At 51.9% G+C, this 21748-nt stretch overlaps 1 protein-coding gene across 1 annotated transcript in view; it reads left to right on the top strand.

Moving 5' to 3' along the window:
- The first annotated feature begins 391 nt into the window (after positions 1–391).
- Positions 392–21748, top strand: part of Wnt3 (Wnt family member 3) — a 44739-nt gene continuing 23382 nt past the window's right edge. Inside the window, exon 1 of the mRNA XM_036196269.1 lies at positions 392–693. Within this exon, the coding sequence (XP_036052162.1) occupies positions 614–693 (80 nt within the window). The 5' untranslated portion in view covers positions 392–613. The remainder of the gene's footprint in view (positions 694–21748) is intronic.

Consider the following 21748-nt stretch of genomic DNA (forward strand, 5'->3'; position numbering starts at 1 on the left):
AGGCTGGGAGGGGTTGCATTTCCCAAGCCCCTGATCCCAGCCGCGCCGATCTGCAAACAACCCCTTGCTTTCTAGTCTCGATTTCTTACGGGCCCAAGTCCCACGGGATCACAGTTCCCCGACAGAAAAGGGAGCCACCCATCAATACCCAAACCGACCCCTTCACCACGTGAACGCCGGGTCAAAGCCCCAGCTCCCTAAACCTGGCTCTCGTGGTCTGGGGAGGGAGCGTCTCGGGCCGGCAGAGAATCCAGCGTGCCGGGTCCTCCCGAGGCCTCCGTGCGCCCGGGGCGCAGGCTTTGCCCAAGTTTGCCGGGAGATGCCCTTCCCAGAGCTGGAGTTGTGGGCCGGGAGGGAGGGGCGCGTGATTGACAGGCTGAACTACAGACTCATCTCTTACCTTAGGCCGCGGGCGCTGATTGGCTGCTCGCTGACATCCTCAAACCCGGCTGCTCGGCGCTGGGCTCCGGAGGGGGGCGGCTGCGGGTGGAGGTGCGCTTCTGACAAGCCCGAAAGTCATTTCCAACCTCAAGTGGACTTTGTTCCAACTATTGGGGGCGTCGCTCCCCCTCTTCATGATCGCCGGCAAACTTCCTCCTCGGCGCTGCTTCTAATGGAGCCCCACCTGCTCGGGCTGCTACTCGGCCTCCTGCTCAGTGGCACCAGGGTCCTCGCCGGCTACCCAATTTGGTGGTAAGACTTGTCTCCTGTCTGCCTGAGGCCCCGACCTCTCGGCCGCGCCCGGGGACGGTGGGGGGCGCTGGCCGGGTCTGGGCAACCGCAGGCCTAGGGCTCCTTTCTCCTTGCTTCTCTCCAGCCCCCCCAGCCGTCCACCCCTCCTGGATTTTCTGCTGGTGTTGCCTACCGAATCCAACTCCTGGCTTCTCCGATAATCACCATTTTCCTTGCTACCCGCCGCAGAGGCGGGAGGGCTCTCCCTACCCCTGAAGATCTCTCATCCGTAGTCTTCACCCTCTCCCACTCTAATTTGGGGAGCCCGGAGACCCTTCGTTTGCTTACATTTGGATTTCTGTGCTGTCCCTGGGGCCCGGCCACTCCTCTTCTCCATTTTAGGGTCTATACATGGGCAAAATTATCCTGTCCTTCTTCGCCACCCCACCTCTTCGGGTGTCTCGGTCAAGAGATTTCTCCCACAATACTCGCGTTTGCCTTCCTATTTCAGACCCTAAGGGCTTTGGGGGATCCCAAAAGGGGACTTGGGGGGAATTTCACCAGATTCTCCCCACTCTTGAGCCTCTGAAGTGAATGTAGAATTTGCTGGTCCTAGATGCCATTGCTGATCCGGGTGTAGTCGTTCTTTGCTTGTCCATCCCGGAGAAAAGGGGGTTGGGGGCTCTTTGAAAATGTAGTTGTTTGGGAGGGATAGGTTTGTTGTTCTTTGAGCGAAAACCCAGTTCTCCATGTCAAATTCGTTGCTTTTGGAAGACGGAGAAAGGAGGAGAAAGGGAGAGGAAAAGGAGAATTCTGTCCCTGAGAAATACGGATACAAAGGCATTTTAGTAAATAAGGCTGGGAAAGCAGGCGGAGTACTTCAGGGCTGGTCGGTGTGTGAGGGGACTCACTGGAAGATAAACAGCCTTTTGGGAGCCCCCCAGCTCCAGGGACTCCCCTGTTCTCCAAGCCCCATTGCCGCTCCCCCTCTGCAAGTCCTATTGGGGAAGACACTAAAACCAGTTTTCTAAATTATACCCCAGCTCTCCCAGTCTCCAGCCCCCTGCATTCCGGAAAACTTTAACGAAAGAACCCTCCCCTCCTGGACAGCGGCAATCGGCCTGGGGGTGGGAGGTGAGGAGGAGGAATTTGGGACCCGGGAGTGAGAAAGAGACTGGCCCCTGGGGTGAAAGTTACAGAGGAGTGCCACCAGGGTGACTGTGCTGCTTGAATGCTCCCCTCCTTGCCTGCTACCTGCAAGCCTGCAACGTGAGGCCCAGAGCCTACAAGATGCCCAGCCACACCCCAACTCTTCCAGCTACTTTGAGGATATCTGGGGGCTAAGGGAGGAAACAGTCATGAACCCAAACGCCCAAGCCATGGCCTGGCCAAGGGTCTATTTAGGGGGACTGGGAGTTGCTCCTTAGGCAGACACCCCAAGGGTAGATAGGCTTTCTTTCCTGTGGACTTGGGCTGCTCTGAGGCCTCCCATGTGGTGGTGTACACAGAGCCTGTGCATGCTGGGGGCAGCCAGGAATTCCAGGGTGGGGTTCTGCCAGTTGGAGGAAGGTTGTCTCTTGACTCTTTTTCCATCCCCCAGCCAAGGCAATGCTCTACTTCTCTGGGAGCCTGGGGATGCACAGGAAGAAATGCCTAGAGACCTGGGAATGACGTGGATGAAAGAGGAGAGTGGGTTTCCTAGTTCTGTGAACTGGAAGAGAGCACTTCCTGGGGCAGTACCAGTGGGTTAGGAGGTGGTAGCAGTGGGGTGTGTGTGGTGGTGTCCAGGAATGTCTAGATAAGGTTCCCAACCAACAAGAAGCAATACTAGGAGAACCCAGAAGGCCGAACCAGGCCCTAACATAATGCTACACACATGGCCTGTTTGGGGGTTGAGGGGGGACCAGGTGGCTGCTTTGTCTGAGCCAGAGAGAGAGAGAGAGAGGATTTTTTTTTATAGGGATGGGCAGTTTGTCAGTGCCTGTGGCTGCCTCTGTGTATGTGGTGCAGTGTGTGTTCTGTGTCTATGACCCTAAGAAGTATGTCTGCACCAGTGTGTCTCTGTGGGTAAGAGTTGGTAGTGCCTGAGACCCAGGCAACTGTGCATGTGAAATCTTGTGGCCTGTGCCTAGTGGATCCATGGCCCATAGCAGGGTGAGCTGTGTCTGCACACAGGTATCAGCAAGTGGCTGATTCTTGCTGTGAGACAGAAGTCTAGAAGTATCTTTGCTTGTGTGAAGGGGACCGCCTGGCTTCTGCTTGTGATGCTGGACGTGACAATATGTGTGTGTGAATCTGTGTTTTGTTTGTGCATGTGTTGATGTAAGCCCCTGCACATGAAAGCATGCCTTCTTGATAGTGTAAGGGGAGAGGTTCAGCAAATGTCTTTGTGCATGATATTAGTGTTTGTGACATGACCTGCTTGTGGTTGGAAGTATGACGGTGAGCCTTGTATCGATACCTGGGAGAGGGCTGTCTAGGCCTGTTTCTGATCTTGTCCCCAAACGCCAGTGGCATAGTTTTGTGCCAGTGGCTATGTGTGGTCGTGTTTGCAGACACCTGACTTGTGGGTGTGAGGGACACCTGAGATGGGGTGCTTGGTGGACATCCATGGCCCTGAGGGGAAGGACAGGCAGGAAGTGGAGGTCTCAGAAGGTGGCTGCAGACACAATTGGCCTGGGCTTCCAGCTGGAGTGGGGGCAGGGCCTTCCTCGGCACCAGTGTGCCCTGTCTGCTTGAGGACTATGGCCACTGACCCTCCTTCTTCTGCACTTTCCTTTTGGAAAGTCTTGGGGCCGGGGTGGGGCATGACTCACCTTCTCAGGGCTGGAGCTGGAGAGTGGGTAGACCTCACATTCTTGATCCCCCCCCCCCACCTCTGCCTCCAGGCAGGCAGATTCCAGTCCTTTTAGCATTTGAGTCCATCACTGCCTGCCCTCCTTGGCCCACCCAGCTCACACATTCCCCAGGAGGGATTTACAGGGGAAATCGCTTAGCTGGGATTTCGGTCCACATCACCTCAAGGAAGACACCCTCCCACCCCCAGTCACCTATCTCTACTCTTCGTTGCTTGAGCCCCAAGACTGACAGAAAACAGATGAGGAAGGGGATCTGAGAGGCCCCTGACTCCAGAAGGAAACCCAGTGCTGCAGAGCCTCCCGGCCAGGTAGTGATTTCACTGGGGTAGAACTAGTGCCGCAAGCCGGCAAGCCCGCAAGCCCAATTTGCAGAACCCTCCTTGTCAGTACCAATTAGCTGCTGGTACAGAACTCTGCCCTTCTCTTTCTTGGTAGAACTATCTTCCTAGGACCTTGCCCTGTGTTGGCTGTGTTCCACAGGAGATGTCTGGTAAAATGCTGGGTGGCTCAGCTCACTGTGTGACTGAAGACCACTGACCCCTCCCCTTCCTGGGCCACTTTGCTCACATTTTACCCTGGATCCCCAGCCCACCCAACCTTGCAGTTTAAAGATGTTTTGCTGAGGACTCCAAGCCTGTTAGGATACGTGGGCTCTTATTCTACCTCCCCAGAGCCCATCCCCCACCCAAGCGCCTCTCGTAAGCCCTGCCTCAGTTTCTCCATGTGTCACATCCTGCTGCCTCTCCCCTGCTCAACACCCACCCAACAGCGCGCCGTCCTCAGAGGCATGGGAACGTGTTCAGTCAAACCCCAGTGGGGGTCAGTAGGCTGGGCCTAGGGAGGCACCTGGAGACTGCGGGGGAGGAAGGCCCCAGGCCAGGTGTTAACACTTGTAACAGGCAGGAATTACAGCTGGCTGGGGCTAGGGCTGGTGAGGAGCTTGAGCTGGCTGGAGGCTGTAGATCCCACAGACAGACAGACAGATGGGAGATACCAGATCGAATGGCCAAGCTTTAGCAGGGTGGTCGCCCTTCCAGAGAAGATCTTGCCTTGGGGGATTCGTCTGGGGGAAATGAATGCAGGCCCCTTGAAAATGAGTTCACGGCCCTCCTACCCAGCCCACCTCTATTGTGGGCGGGGCCTCACGCTGCAAAAGGAGGGCAATTGGTGGTAGAGCTGTTGGTAGCCTTCTGAAGGCATCATGCATTGCTAAGCAAACAAAGAAAGAAAGAAAGAAAAAAGGTCTAATACCGGGGGCTGTGTCCTTGGGAAGAACCTACTGGAATATACAGGGAGGAAGGCATGGGGTGGGGGTTGAGGGGGGAGACAGCCATCAGGGGAAAGTCTCCCCCAAATCTCCAAGTATCTTATTGACAGCTTTTGGACCAAGAGACCTGCTTTTTCACCCAGGAGGTTCTGAGGTCTTGGGACCCTGGATGTCCAAAGAAGTGACTCGGGAGTCTAGGCTTTATAAAGCTGCCCTGCTATAAACTTAGCTAGAGCTCTCCAGGGCCCACACTCCCTCACATCTGGGCTCCTGCTCCACCCCTGATTAAAGAGGCCAGAAGCAGTCAGGGGTCGGGGTGGGGGGTGGGGATGAATGGGAGGGGGGGTGTCCCAGGTAAGAATTCCCAAGAGACAAGGTCCAAGCAAACTTCTCCCATCCTGTCACTACAGAACTCAGTGTCTGCTGGAGGATGCAAAGGCTGGGAGATGACAGCTACAAAGCTGCTGAAGGGAAGGGTCTCCTTTACCTCTACCTAGCACCCCACTTCGAAGGCTGGGTCCTCATGTATTTTCTTTTTGGGGGTGAGCATTGAGACAGGGTTTCTCTGTGTAGCCCTGACTGTCCTGGAACTCACTATGTGGACCAGGCTGGCCTCGAACTCAGAAATCTGCTTACCTCTGCCTCCCAAGTGCTGGGATTAAAGGTGTGCGGTGCCACCTCCGCCGCCGCCGCCACCACCACCACCACCCCTGTCTGGCTATATATTCTGTTTATATATATTCACACTGGGGAGCTGGCAATTGTTCAGGCTGGGAGTGGAGAGACTCATGTCTAAGTTCTGAGCTTACCACCCACCCATTGGTTGTGTGACCTAGGGTGAATCTTTGTCCTTCTCTGTGCTTTAGGTCCCTGCCTCTCTCTGGGCTTCACGCCCTTGACTATGCTGAGGGGTGTTCAATCCATCTTCTCAGTGTCCCAGGCATATGATGGGGACTCCACAGCAGACATTTGGGAGCTGCCTAGACAGTGCACCCCTTTACGGCTGTAGCTTGGTGTACTTGCCCTAAAGCCCGAGCCCCTGCCCCACGACTGCCAAGCCTTTTTGATGCACCTCCAACCCTCTTTAAGCCTTCCATTCCTCTGTCTCCAGGCTGCTGGCTCACATAGTAACCAAGGCCAAGTGACCGCTCCCAGACTTAGTTTAGAGTTATAGCCTCTGCCTTGTGAACACTGGTGATCCAATACAAGCTCCTAGGATGCTGCCCATAAACAGGAAGAACAGTTCAATGTTTGAACCTCTGCCTGGTTCTCAGTCCTGGCTTGTTTCTTCCAAGAAACCTTCCCAGGTCACATGACTCTGATTTCTCCTTGTCCCATAATGCTTGGCATTAGAGCCCACAGACTTGTAATTTTCATCAAAAGTAGAGGAAGCTCAGCTTTTTGCTGCCCAGGGAAGGAAGGGTAAGGTGGACAGAGGTGCTGGGTCTTCCCTAAACTTCCTGATACCCCACAGTCTCCCAAGCTCTGAAGCCACTGCCATTTCCAAACAGGACAGAGAGCTCATGAGTCTGGTGGGGAGGGGTAGGCTTGGGGCACTGGCTGCTGGAGCAGCCCCAGCACAAGGTGAAGTCACTTCTGGAGCTAGGAGATGACTCAGGAGGTGATTTATAGACGGAAGACAGAAAGCTAGGCTCCTGGCCGAAGCCTGCTGCTGCTTAATTACATTCTTGGGAGGTGGAGGTATGTGGGGACAGTAAAGAAGAGACTTCCACCGTGTCCCCTCCGGGCCTGGTACCTGTGATGTCCTAGCTCCAAATAGGGTTCTTCTTAGTGACTCCTCTGTACTGAATGCTAGGTCACTGAGAGGAGGAAGGGGTGGGGAAGAGGAGTAGGGTCTCATGAGGACTCCCCCAGGACAGGCTGATGGAGCCACGTAGAAGAGGGGGATGCTGGGAAGGACCACTGGGTCTCCACACTGCTTCTACGGGAGACTAGCTAAATCACCAGGGCTGAAGACTTCTAGGATCTTCTCTGTGTAGCAGCTCTCCACTTTCCCTTAGTGCCGAGTCCTGTGGTTGCTTGTGAAGACCTTCCAGTTGGTTTCTTGGGTCCTGGTGGTCAGTAGGGGCGAGAGACCAAGCCTGGTGTTCAGAGGCTGAAGTCTGTGTTAGACAATCTTGCTTGGGAGCGTGATTTCTGCCTTAGCACCACAGAGGTTCTCCTGGTAGGATCAACCTTGTATTAGAAGGCAGGAACTCCACAAGCCCTCCCTTGAACTTTTCTGGGTGCCCCACAGCTCATCTGGCTGCCTGGTGACAAACTTCTGTCTGCCCGTGCTGACTAGCCTGGTGATTCCAACAGTCTCTATTGCATTTTCAGCCCCAGGTACTTTACTTCTGGTTCAGGGGCCAAGAAAGGTATGGGGCAGGCAGGGGTAGGGGTGATAAGCACCCATTTGCTTATTTGAGCTTGGTTAGTACAGCTGGCAAGAGTTGGCAGGGGTCAGGATGGGGACAGCAGACAGTTCTCTGGTTCCCCCTGGGGCAAGCCTTCTTGAAATGGCCTCATTAATGTATGTGGAGTGAATTCCAGAAATGTCAGGCACACTCACACATCTAAAGGAAGGATGGGGGTCCCAGAAGTGTGCTGTGCTTGAGAAGAAGAGAGAGGAATCGAGTGAGAGATAGTTTCCAGGTAGGGGGGCAGGGAACCTGAGCTGTTGGACACAGTTTTCCTCTTCCAAAGTGACGCTCTGTGCACAGAGTCAGCAGGTATTTGAGGTGTCTGTGCCTGATGGAAAACTGTATACTGATTCCAGAGCAAGACACAGACCATAAACTCTACACTCAAGCAGCTGCAAGGTGCTGACTGAGTTGCCAACCTTTCCAGACCTCAGTTTTCTCATCTGCCAAATGGGTATTAACCCACCTTCCCTGCCTGTGGGTCTGCTGAGAGCTCAGAATGTCAGCACTCCCAGAGTCGGCAGCTACCATTGCTAGGAAGATGACGGGGAGCCCCACCCTTACCCACAGGAGGTACAAGAGTAGCTGCAGTGGGCCTCTAATCTCTGAGTAGAATCTGCAGGGAGCAGAGCCCTTGCTCCGGTTGAAGACCAAGTGACAGCAGGCACGCCCCAGTTTCAGCTCTGGAGGTCCACTCAGAGCCTACAGGCCTGATTCCCACTGAGGTCTGGGTGGAGATGAGGGATGTGAGGGCAAGGTAGACAGCTGGGAGGGCTCTTCTGAAGCCTGAGGTCATCAAGAAATCTAAACACCCCCAGGGAATACCAAGAAAACCCACAGCAGCCCGGCCCATTCCTCAAGCTGGGCTAGAGAGGCTAGAGGCTAGAGGCTAGAGGCTAGTGTGTCCCTGTGTTGGCAAGGGGGATGGGAGTAACAGGACCCCGTGCCCAGGTCTGTTGGGAGGGCCTTTCTACCAAACCTGCCCCTGGGCGCAGAGTCCACTTACCTATCGGAGCCAGCTGGATCGGCAAAGAAAACCAATTTTCCAGAGCCTGCTATGAATGCAAATGGGAGCTTGCGACCATGTGAACCAGCATGCTGCCTCTCTCTAGCTTCTCCACACTTTAAGATGTGGCTCTCCGAGGATGTCACTCCAACTCCTCTGAAACCTCCCATGGCTCCCCACTTCCGGTCTAGACTCCTTTTGTTTTGTCTTGGTCTATACCTACCTATACAACATGCCTTTCAGAAACCCTCGCCAACTCCTTCCTCCAACCCAACATCAAATAGAACATGAGCCTCTGTGCTTATTTGCTGGCTTCCCCACTTCCTTCTTCTGAGCTGGAGAAGGCAGGAGGACTCTGTCCCCCAGGGTGGCCAGGGCTTATTTCTGTTCTGCTCAGCATGGGTCCAGCCTGGCTCAGGTCACACAGGCCTGAAGTGTAGAGGGCCATCAGTGTCTGCTAAGGCAATGGGACCTTCCTCCACCTGAGCAGGTTGATGCTGTTCTAGACGCTGGGATGTCTCCGCCATGTTCCATTCCCCTCTTCTCTCCATGTTCTCTCTCAGCCAGATTGCAGTTTTTCTATCTCTGTGCCCTTCCTCTGTATTCACCCAGCCCATGCTGTGCATCTAAAGTTGGCAAGACCTAGAGGCAGGTGCCCTTGGATACTGCATGCTGTGTGGTGGTCTACACAGACCTACAGGAGCTAGAAGATATTCTTCCGAGCTTAAAGAGGAGCAGCTGTGGCACCTAGGCCTCATACGGTGACCAGAGGGTTGGAGCCCATGCCCTTTCTCCTGCCTCCACTCAGATTTGCAAGAGGACTTCCTAGTCAGGATGAGAAGCTGTTTATTCCTGTAATACCTTGTTCTCCAAAAGATCATTCTGAGGCCAGATCTCAATTGACTTTGAACTTGAGAACTGCTACTTTGTGTGTGTGTGTGTGTGTGTGTGTGTGTGTGTGTGTGTGTGTGTGTGTGTGTGTATCCCACTCTAGGGAGTCTAGGAACTCTTACTGGGCACAGACACCTGTCACTGGAGGTGGCCAGACTGCCCTCCAGCTGGGATAGTACAGTGTAGTCATGTGAGCATTTTGTTACCCTTGGACTAAGTAGGGCTAACCTTGGTCAATCATTGGGCCTTTGTTTTCTTAACTGGAAGGCAGTCAATGACTGCCAAGGTTACTGCCTGCTCACAGTACCATCACCCTCCTGGTTCACTTTTCCTCCTTGGTGTCCAGTCTTCACCCTGTGTGGGCCAGAAGCAGTAGTGTCTTTGTGTGGCGGGGGGGAAGCATGCATATGTGGCGGGGGGGGGGGGGTATGTTCACACGTGCATTGGAGTGTGAGGCCAAAGTACAACCTCAGGTGTTGCTCCTCAGTCACTGTTTGGTGTTTGAAACAGAGCCTCTCACTGGGTCCTCAGGCTCACTTATTAGACTGGGTGGGCTGGCTAGTGAGCCTCAGGGATCTTCCTCTTCCTGCCTCCCCAGTTCTGGGGTTGCAGGATCACGCCCAACTTTTCTCTGTGGGTTCAGAGGAAAGAACTCGGGTCTCAGATAAGCCATCTTGCCTCCGATGCCTCAGAATTCATGCCTGTGTCAGAACCTCGAGGTGGTATCTCTGGGCTGTTGATCTTCCACCTGACTTTCACAGCTAAATATTCGGCATTATTTCCTGCTGAGAAACCTCACTGCTCTGTCCTTTCTTATAAAGCATGCCTCTTCCTTTATGTCCTGGCCATTAGGAACCCAGAGCCGCACTTGGTGCCCGATGCTTACACCTATGCTGACCTTGAGGGCTAATTTGTCCCCTCTTTTGCCAGGTCCAGCTCTTCAGTCTGCACTCTGCTATTTATCCAGAAACATTTTTGTATTCTAAACTCCTTGCAGGCAGACCCCATGCCTAGTGCATCTAGAATTCTCCATGCGTGGTCTCTGTGTAGTGGCTACTGATGCTCCATAAATATTTTTTTTTGTCTTCAGACAGGATGTTGGCTGCCAGCTGTGCTGAATTCTTTCTGAAAAGAGGCAAGGCACACAAAAATGGAAAAGCAAAATACATTTTTTTTTTTTTTGTTTTTTTGTTTTTCGAGACAGGGTTTCTTTGTGTGATGGCCCTGGCTGTCTTGGAACTCGCTCTGTAGACCAGGCTGGCCTCGAACTCAGAGATCCCTCTGTTTCTGCTTCCCAAGTGCTGGGATTAAAGGTATATACCACTACTGCTGGCCGGTAAAATATACTTTGTCAGTATGGTGGTAGTGTGCCTGTAATCCCCAAGGCTGAGGCAGGAAGATTGCAAGTTTGAGGCCAGTATGGGCTATACAATGAGATTCTGCTGCTATAAAAGAAAGAATGGAGGAAATGGGTGAATGGGGGAGAAAAATTGCTGTGTCAGAGAAGCAGCTCTCAGCAAACAGTTTTGGGCTGGAGGAAGTGTGTGAATCATCTGCTTTCTGAGGTTGTCCTCAGAAACAACCTGTCTTCGTGTATGCTGTCTGTGGGGATGCCATCATGATGTGCTTTAGTCTAAACTTGAAGATGGCATCCTACTGCCTGGGAATCTATTCCTCTTTCTTTCAAGACAAAGTCTCCAACATTATAGCCAAGGACGATCTTGAACTTCTCATCTTTGGGATTCCACTCTCCCAGTACTAGGATTAGCACGCACCGCTATGCCTGGTTTTATTTGGTGTTGGGGATTCATGTGTGCTAGGCAAGCACTCTACCAACTCTTCAATAGCTGTGCCTTCTTCCCTTTGCTTGGTCCCCAACACACCTGTTTTGTCCCACCTCCCTCACCTTGGGAGCTAACTGGGCTCTTGATGGCATTTCATAGGTGACACACAGGTGCCCAAGTAACCCTTCCCCTCTCTCCAGCTCAGTTGCCATTATTCCAGAAGCCATTGTAGGACTACTACCCTGTAAGGTTCAGGGTGGCCTGAGGATGAGGGAAAGCAGAGGAGACAGGCTCAGGATCACACAGGATGGTCTCCCTCGGCCCAGGCTTTCCTATTAGCAAAGAAAGCCCTGGGTGAGAGCCGGACTAGGCCTGGGCTGAGCCTCACCACTGCCGTCCTGTGATAGGATCTTTGTCCAGGAGAGGAGAGCCATGCAAGTGATGCCTTTAACTCCAACACTCAGGAGGCCAAGACAGGCAGGTTTCTGTAAGTTCAAGACCAGCCTAGTCTACACGGCAAGTTTCAGGATGACAAGAGAGACCCTGTGTCAAAAATAAAAACAAAAGCCCAAATAAACAAAAATAAAAACCTAAGAAATGAAAACAGAAGGGGAAGAGAACTTGGGAACAGAAGGAGGGAAGGAGGGCAGCCTGCCACCACCCAGCAAGGCTTCAGCTTACCTCTCAACTCCTGCCCTTGGTTGGCACCTTAGAGACCACCCCACTGATCCCTTGACTTCAGCAAAGAGAACATCCAAATCCACCCTGGGTGGCCCTCCATCTCAGTGGAAGCTTTTGCAGGCTGAGAGATTCTGGAGCTTTCCAAGGGTGGCCATGACTCTGGCATGTCCTTGAAGCTAAGGTAGTGCCCCTGACTCCAGAAAGTGAACATCTGGGAACCGGATTTAGTAATTAGCAAGTCATCAATCCGGATGCTCCAGCCTCAGCTTCATGTACACAGAGGGAACATCACACACATCATCCCCAATGGTCTTGGAAACGTGTACTTTTCTCCCCATTCTACAGGGGACAAACTGAGGCCCCGAGAGACCCACACTTCAGTGCCCAAGGCTTCTCAGCTAGTAGACCTCAGCTCTAGTTATTGTGCTGACTGCTGGAAGCCAGGCCCTCCAGGGTTCACAGCCTTTCAGTGATACCACACTCCACCCCAATAGAACTCCACCCCGATAGTCAGGAAGTTCCCTAGAGGTCAATCTGTGGACTTAATCTAAGCCCAGACGATTTCATTTGGTCTCTGGGGATATAAGCATCACTGAAAGCTCTCAGTTTGCATTTGAGGATGGATATATTGCTCCTGGAGTCTCCTTTCTCCAGAACAGTCCTTTACAGGTAACCTGCCTTAAACCATTTGCCTTTGAGGTCTTTCTTGGCATCATTCTGTGGGCCATAGAGTTGCCTTTAGCCCAAGTTATGCGGGGTCTTGTCCCTCTCTCTATGGAGCCAGGAGTCTGGAGTCCCAGTGCTCACACCCCCAGGGTCTACGCCCACCTCGGTCATGCTTCAGGTATCCCAGTGTCTCAGGACTCTTTGCCAGATGACTGTGAACCTCCTCCTGAGCTCTGTAGGTTTCTGCCTGAGGTTTTTCCTACAGGGGCAGGCCACACTGCTGATAGCCCAAAAAGAGGTCAGGCAGGCTATTTGCAGGGGCTGTGGATATCTGGAGCTTTAGCCAAGTGTCCAGCATAGAACAATGGAAAGATGAATACAGTAGAGGCCAGGGACCTCTTTCTGTCCATGTCACCATTTTCTAGAATGAACTCCTTAAAGAACCGACTAAATCTGCCTGGTATTTTTCCCAGATAGGAAGCTGATATTGTTTTAAAAAAATTTTGTATTGCTAAAACACACACACACACACACACACACACACGCACACGCACACGCACACGCACACGCACATGCACACGGCTCCTGTGAGTTCAGGTCAATGAGCTCAGTAGAATTCGAATTTGGCGTTTGCTAATCCAAGGTGAAGGTTTTTAGTCTCTGGTACTTAATGAGTGAGTCTTCATTTAGTAGTCCTATCCCACACACTCTGGCCAGGCCGAGGAAGGTGGATGGGAAAATGGGTCTATCTAGGTTCTCCCAGGACAGAATCTGGGAGGGGACCTGGTCCCTGCTCCAGCCTGGCAGCTGGGCTCACCTTAGCTCGAGAATCCCTTGTTCAGCAGCAGTGCTGGGGACTGTCCCAGGTCTGTTCCCTCCCTCCTTCGGGGCCTCTTTGCTAATCTTGGGTCTCATCTTGGCACTCTCGGTTTCAAATGACCTTCCCTGGTGTTTAGCCAGTTTTGTGGTTTTAGATGGTGTGATCAGAAGGACAGTGACATCACCAGGTAACACACCTGACTGCAGTGTTTTCTAACCTCAAGGCTGACATTGACCCTGCACCATCCAACCCTTGCCTGGCTCTTCTCCCGACTACCCCAACTCCTCCTACACCTGCTTCTCTTCTAGCCTCCTTTTGCTTACAAGGAATAGAGCAGGGCTCTGGGGGACAGTCCTGGGTTCCTGTCTATGTATCTAGGTGACCTTATTTTCTCTGAGCCTCAACTTTTCCTTCTGTAAAACGGGGATCGTGAGGATTAAAGCATATAACATATGAGACAGACAGGGTCTGGCGTCTACACAGTGAGTAATCCTTCCATTTACCATCATTAATCTCACTGGCTCTTATGATGCGTCCCCTCCCCGTGCCTTTGTGCGTGTCTCTACCTTCTCCTGGGGAGGCTGTGCGGACTCCTGTCCACTCTGCAAAGTGAAGCTGGCACCGCTGCTTCACTGAAACCCTCCACCAGCACCTGCCCCACCCGAGCCCCTCCCTCCTGGAGTCTCACTGGGTCCGGGTCTTCTTCATCTCTACCCAGCCCTGCCAGGCAGCACAGAACACAAGACATCTTGAGGACAGGTCCTAGGTTGAAGGGATGGTGTTGAGTGTGCCCTGCTGGACAGAGGCTCAGTCTCTCTGCTCCAGGCATGTTCCCTCCCCTCCCCAATGTTCTCCTCCTTAAGAAGATCGACTAATGCTGTCATCTGTTTCTTGGCTTCCCAGTCACATCTCATGGGCATCTATCTTATCCTCCCAAAGAGGGGCTCAGATCTTGAGGATATAGGTTCTGCTTTGTGTCTCTGTGACCCAAGTGAGCCTCATATAGTAACCTGAGGGATGTAGGGCACAGCGGGGGTTGGGGGAGCACTGTTATTCTAGTGATTGTTGGGCCAGTGACTCAAGGTCCCTCCACAGAAGTTCTAGTGGGGCTTAGCTGCTTCCTACCCACTGGACTCCCTCACCCACGATCTCTCGTTGCATTTGAAGAAGAGCTGTCCAGGGAAAATGGTACATCTCAGATCTGTCACATGGTAGCTCCCAGACTTTGCGGGGAAGGGTTACATAAAAATTTCTGAGCCTCCATTTCTTCTGTGTAAGACAGGGCAAGAACAGTGAGATGTCAGGGAAGTTGAGGAGTCCCCGCTACACAGGAGCTGAGCTTACAGTGACTGATCATGGGTGGTGTGCAGGTCATTCCCGTACAGCGAGGGTTGTCCAAGTACCTAGCACCAGGAAGAATGCAGGTCATCCTGCTCTAGAGAAAGGGCCACGCTTGAGGAAAGCCATACACCCTGTGATGGTGTGTCCCAATTATCACCTTATTTGAAAACCAGAGTAGGAGTGATTCAGGGCAGGATGCTAGTGATTCAGTGAGGACACTGGCCTGACCCTGGGTCCTGGTGTCCTGCTCAGCCCCTGGCTCCTGGGAACAGGTGGGCAAGTCAGATGTGGCTTCTGGGAGTTTTACTGGGGCTCCTGGGCTGGTCTGTGCAGGTTTAATATGGCTGAGGCACCGGTCATTTCAGTCCTGCGAAGTGTGGTGAATAAGCCTGGCTGGGACTCCTGGGAGTCTGGGTTGCTGTGCACATCCGTCTTTTAGGGAAGAGGGCCTTGCTGAACTGCTTGGAGGACCACAGACAAGAAGTGATATGCTAATAATGTGCCCTACACAGACACCAGCTGTTCTGCTGAGAACTGGTGAATGAATATTCTTTGTATTATATAGCACTTCACACACACACACACACACACACATACACACACACACACACACACACACACACAAAGCAGACATCATATATGGGATGTCATAACAAGATGAAACCCTGAACTTCCCCACACCCTGAAGAACCAGAACTTCTGCATCTGTCCACAGGCTTCTCCCTCCCCACCTCCCCACCATCTCCCTCCAGATGGGACCACATTCTGAATTTCACCTTTTTTGAGAGAGGGCAGGGCAGGTGTCTCTCACCCGGTATGGAGCTCACTAATTAAGCTAGACTGTTCAGGATGTCTTATCAATACATCCCCAGTGCTGGAGTTCCTACCACACTTGGCTGTTGCTTGCAAAGCTTCCTGAGGGAGTGGTCACCCCAGCCCCTGTACACTTATTCCGTGACTAAGATTAAAAAGCCAGATGAGTGTGGCGGTGCACGCCTTTAATCCCAGCACTGGGGAGGCAGAGCCAGGCAGATCTGTGAGTTTGAGTTGCAGGACAGCCAGGGCTACACAGAAACCCAGTCTCAAACAGCAGCGATAACAACAACAAAAGATAAAAAGTGTCTCCAGGCAAGAGTGCCTAGACCACGTTTTTCATTTTGTTTATTTTTAGAATTAAAAAAAAAAAAAAAAAGGGAGTTAGTTTGTGTGTGATCTTCTGTGATTTTTCTCTTCTTTTTGAGACAGAGTCTTATGGTATAGCCTTGGCTGGCCTGGAATTTACTCTGTAGCCCAGGTTGGCCTGGAACTCACAGAGATCTACCTGGCTCTGCCTCCCAAGATCTGGGACTAAAGGTGTGCACCACCACATCTGTCTTTGTTCTTTCTGTGTTGTTTCTAAGTTCCATACTGTTGCTGAATCTTTCTGTATTTCCTTCACGTTCACAACTGTGGGGTAGATGCTATGCCTGCTAACTTTCTTCCATGGACACACATCTTTCTGTGCGCTTAGAGGAGAGTTCTGTGAAGACACTTGAAGTAGAGCAGCAGGGTGTGGGAGGTGTGGCTATTGAACGCTCTTCTTAGATTGATGTCCAGCTAGCTGTTGCCTTAAGCAATGGTCCCATCTTCTTCTCATCCTTCCTCTTTTTTGCCTGTGACCTTCCAAAGCTTTTTCAAATTCCATCTTGAAGCCTCCCTTATCCCAGGTCTCGTTCCAGCTTGGCTTCTGTGTCCCACTCCCACCCCCAGCTCTTCTGAGCATCATTTGGGGCAGAGCACTATGTCTCAAAGTGTGTCTCGTCACACCAGCCCTACATAATCCTGCTGGGAAAGGCTTCTAGGGTCAAATAAATTTAGAAGTCACCCCTGTTCACTAGAATCTCGGTGGCACCAGGTGGACTGCAGAAGTGGTCCTTTTTTGGTCTAGTCTGTTTCCCCAAAGTAACTAGCCCAGGAGCCTTTTCTCCCCTTAGGTATCGAGTGTTACTCATTTTGGAAATCTCAATCCTAGAAAACTCTTCTGCCCTTCACCTTTCAGTTTGTCTCTTACTTTCCCCAGTGGGAGGCTGTAATTTTTCTTTCAAGCTTTTTTTTTTCCTGATCATCCTGCATGAAGCGTCTCCATCCCGAAGGGGCTTGAGATGAATGAATGATGTAAGGGCGAGCGGTGAATGGAGCCAGCAGCCATCGGCTCATTGCTCTGCGGTCCAGCTGGGTCTCCTGTCCTGGGAGGAGTCAGAAGCCAGGGACACTTGAGGCTGTCTGGCTAGTGTCCAACCCTGCCTACAGTATTTCTGCAAAGCCTTCCTCCAACACCCACGTGGAATGAATCACTCAAATTAGGCCTCCTGTCACTGGTTTTTAGGCATCTGTTTCATAGGGAGGCCCTGGAGCCCTTGCAGGGCAGAGGCTCTCTTCCATACACCCCTCCGGTTCTCAAGAATGGGTGCTTACTCCCTGGTTGCTGGGTGAACGCAGGCAGGGGAGGTCTCCTGTGTATCCTTCCCAGGGACTGGAGTGCACCATGATGAAGTCTGCAGGCTCTGGAGCCAGACCAGATGTGTCTTTTACCTGCCAGTCTCTACCTCAGCTTGGAGAAATGGACAGCTCCTCCTCTTCTCCCCACCCACAATCACCTTAACTGACGATGCAAGCAGGCTTTTGTTTTAAATCAATAAGATGGGGCTCTCGTTTTGTAGCTCTGACTGGTCTGAAACTCAGTATGTAGACCAGGCTAGACTGACTCAAAATTGTGGCAACTTCCTGCCAAGTACTGGAATTTCAGTCATGTGCTACCACCCTGGCTTTTTGTTTGCTTGGAGTTTTCATTGTTGGTTTGTTTAAATTGAAACAGGCACACACATAGTCTAGGCTGGTCTGGGACCCACTGTATAGCAGATGATTAACTTCTGACCCTCCTGCCTCTATCTCCAAGTTCTGGGATTACAGGACCACTCTCAGTTTATGTGACGGCAGAGGTGAGACTCAGGGCTTTATGTGTGTGGCAAGAGTTCTACAGCCCCAGACCGTTGGTTTGCTTGCTTTGAGACAGGCTCTCACTATGTAGCTCTGGCTGGCCTGGAACTCACTCTGTAGGCAAAATTCTCCTTGAACTTGTAATGACTCTCCTGCTCCAGCCTCCCAGACGTTGAGAGTGCAAGTTTGCACCACCACTCACAACACTGCTGGGTTTTGTTATTTGGATCCTTTATTCATCCCTACAAACTGGAGTCTAGTGTGTGGTGGGGGTGGGAGGGAGGGTGTTGGAGGGAAAGAACACATAGGCAAGTAAGCAGGAAGTTGGGAGGCCCTAGGGTGGCCAGTACTTTCATGACAGACCCAGGAATCTAAGGATACTGAGACAGAGATCTCTTTGACATGGTGTGGCTAGAGTGCCCTGTGCTGTAGGGTGTCCTAGAGCAGAGGGCTCACAGAGTGTGGCTTACTGCCATGGTCCTCAGCCTCCTGCACAAGACCATGTGTGCTGGGAGATGCTCGCACACAGAACACTAGGACCACTTCCCCCTAGGGTCAGAAGCTCCCGGAGGTCAGACAGTAAGGACCAAGGATGCTAGGGGCCACTTCTCCCTCTGAGGCACACACCACAGGATCCCTGGCTTGGCCTTGAGCTCAAGGAAGCTTGTCAGACCTCATCATTCCCCACTCATCAGGGGAACCCCACAAGCTGCAGAGCAGCTGCCCCCTTCTCTTTAGATTGGCCAGCCTTTGTTCTAGACCTGTCTTAGTTCTGGCCACCCAACAGAAGCGAGCATGGGGGCTCTCCAGAGAGGCTGAGATGAAGGGCTGATGCATCATCACATGCTCACCAGGGCTGTTCACTGGAGAGCAGCGAAGGCTGGGGGCTTCAGTAACAAGCTATGGTCCTTTCAGCAAGGAAGGGCAAAGACAAGTGGTCGGAGGGGTGGAGGCATGTAGATGAGAGTGCCCAGCAGGTGATCCAAAGATGCTATTGAGCTGACAGAGCCAGAGAATCTGGTGGAGAAAGGCTGAGATCTTTGTGGCCTGGTAAGGAAGGAATTCAAAGCAACTCACAGACCTCTGGTCTGCTGAGAGCTTGGCTAGTGTGAGGAGCAGGGGAGGCGGAAGTGATGGGTTTTTGTCCTCTCTGCAGTGGTCCAAGGTAACAAGTGGTAACCAAGGACAGTCTGAATTTCTCAGAGATATGGAAGGATCCTGTTCAGTGCTGACTCCTCTGCCTCAAGAGATACTTTATCAGACTGGACCCAAGAGTGCCCTGGATCCTGCCAATCTCCTTCTTTCAGACACACAGATGGTCCCCACATTGATGCCTGTGGGATCTGAACTCGGCAGCTGGCCATCAGCCCCTGCCTCCATCTCCCCTTGTCCCTGTGAGTTGCTGTGCTGCTTACATCTCTGTGTCTGAGGTTCTGGGGAACAGCTTTGTAGTCTTAAAGGTGCCCAGCTCCCCTGAGAACCTCATGTCCTCACTGGTTCTGAGAACCCACATCTTCTGGACTTGGTATTTGGATGAGGCCTGGTAACCTGGAATTTTCTGTGGTTACTTGAACTCATGTATTTTACCCCTCCCATCCTGGGGTGGGGGTCTCTTGTCCCCTGAGGATGCCTGAGACACAGCCCTGCTTTGATACAGAGACACAAATGTCAAGGTTAGAAGATCCACGTCAACATTCAAGAGAAGGAATATCAGTAGGCAGAGGCCCCAGTGTGAGTCCAATGCTCACCCTGAGCAACAAGTCAGGCTTGAGCGCCTCAGCCCTCCATTGACACACTGTAGAGACCTTGTCCCAATAAATGTCTCTTCTTGCTTTCTTAGCAACCTCAGTACCTCCATCCCCAGCTGCATGACCCCAGCCTTGTTACCTAGCCTCTAAACCCATGCGATCACCTGTCAAACGGAGATAATCACGTCATTGGGTTCTTTGGCAAATTAAAGGATGTAGTTCGTGTAAAGTGCTTTACATGGTCCCTGGCACAGAGTCAGGGCTCAATAAATGCTATCCTTTACAAATAATAATAACCATTGTGAGTGCCCTGGAAGTGGGTTTCCTCACTCCCTTACACCAGAGCTCGGGAAATTATTTCTTCATGGTCTTATTAACTACTGTCTCCCCAGACAAGTGCGCCACCCTGTTCTATCTTATTCACCACTGAGCATGCACCTATAAAAGCACTCCCCTTTATTTCATTTATAGCTGCTTCCACAAAGAGACCCCACATTATCTCATCTCCCCCTGTTTTGTGGGCTCCTCCTGTGACCACTCAAGGCCAGAGTGACTCCTGAGGAATCCTCAGCCATTGGTCTGTGTTGACATTTTCCCTCATCCCTAACACACAGCCCCTTAGTAGAAAAATCTATAATTTGCCGAAGCTTCATGGCACAGGCCTGTAAACCCACCTATTGAAGAAAGTCCAAGGTGAACATATGTCTTTAATCCCATCACTGAAGAGGCAGAGGCAGGTGATTCTCTGTGAGTTCAAGACCAGCCTGGTCTACACTGTGAGTTTTAGATCAGCTAAGACTATATAGTGGCACACTGTCTCACCAAAGGTGGTTTAAAAAAGAAAGCTCAAGGTCAACTTAGCAAGACTCTATCTATATCTATATATTCGCATCTACATAATAGGGAAAGGGCTGTAATACATTGTATTATATATTGCATTGTATTATATATTGTATACTGTATAATATGGAAAGGACTATTACATATTACATTATATATAGTATATTATATATAATGCATTATATCATATATAATATATATTATATGCATAGCTCAGCAGTTAAGGCTTGCCTAGCAGTGTGAAGCCTTGGGTTTAATTCCCAGTACTAAAAAGAAATCTGTAATTAGAATTTCTTGTTAAATGTGTGTGTGTGTGTGTGTGTGTGTGTGTGTGTGTGTGTGACAGAGAGAGAGAGAGAGAGAGAGAGAGAGAGAGAGAGAGAGAGAGAGAACAGAGTCTTTTGTGCACAAAGCATGTTCTCCTCGAAAAGGAATACAACAAAGCATGAGGCGTCTGTAGAGACAGAAACGCCTGTGTTATCAGCTGAGCCCCGTGGCCTTCTGGGATGACAAGGTTGGGCACACTGAGAGGAAATGGGTGAAGAGACTAGACCCAACCTGCACACGAATCCTTTCTCTCCTGGGTTATGGGAAGAACTCAGAAAGATGTGGATTCCTGTAAGAGGCAAGTCTTGAGACCTTGAACCCCAGGCCTGTTTGTGGACACCCAACATGCCTGAGTTTCTGTACTCACAGGCATGTAAACCCCACCTCAAGGCTTGGAAATCTGGGTGGAGAAATCAGGAAAAATTGCAGAAGAGAGATACAAGGAGGAATGTAGTATGGACAGGAGTTGGGGTCCCCCAACAGTGCCTAAGACAAAGTTTCTTTTGAAAGTATTTTTCATTGGGACCTTCCTTCTCCAGTGGATGTTAGTTAGCAAGCGGTTAGCAGCAAGCTCTTAAGCTCCGAGCTCAGAGGCGCCTGTGATTTATACCTGGCCTATGTAGATGAGGGACATGCCCAAACACTTTTCACTCGGCGGCGGCGGCGCTGCTGATCAAAACACAGTTTGGCTGCTGCGCGGTCAAGATGGAGGCTTGAGAAACCCGGAGCGCTAGGATGAGGGCAGCACCAGGGTTTGGGAAAGAAAGACAGGCTCACTCTGGGTACCAGGAAAGGATGTGGGGTGGGCCGGGGCAGATAGGGCCCACCAGTGGAGCCTCATGAGTGGGCCCCAGTCTCCTTTGGCTCCTGGCGTGCTCCTTGAAAGTCAGGGAGGACTCACGGAGCACCCAGACCCCTCACATCCTATGGATTCAAGGACTAGCAGACATCATTACTGTGAACTCCGTGTGTAGTCATCACTGGGACCCAGTGGCCCTCCTGAATGCTGGAATTCCTAATGGGGTCCTGCTTGGATCTGCCGGCAGCTAAGAGTGTGGAGTGGGTACTCACAAACCCAGAGAGGAAAGGCCAGGTTCAGTGGAGGAACCGGAGGCAGGAGCCCGGGACTGGTGAATGTGATGATGTGGGTGTGGGGCAGGGGGTGCAAAGGAAGGTGTTGAGGCTCGCTCCCGGCTCCCGGGAATGGGCCCGGGAGGGAGGAGCAGGCAGCGCTTTGAACTTGCGCACAGCCTCCAGAAGGAGGGCGGGGGAAGTCCAGGTGCCGACCAGGCTGCCTTCACCTGCGGATCCTTGGCGCTGTGGGGGACGAGGCGCAAGGGAGACCTCCTGGGAATGCGGTGGAAATACCCACCTTGAAAGGCACGGAGCGGGAACGTAGCCCTGAGCGCCGGGTGTGGCGAGGCGCCCGCCCCCACCCTCACCCGCCC

Source organism: Onychomys torridus, chromosome 8 (assembly GCF_903995425.1).
Source record: "Onychomys torridus chromosome 8, mOncTor1.1, whole genome shotgun sequence".
Classification (NCBI taxonomy): Eukaryota; Metazoa; Chordata; class Mammalia; order Rodentia; family Cricetidae; genus Onychomys; species Onychomys torridus.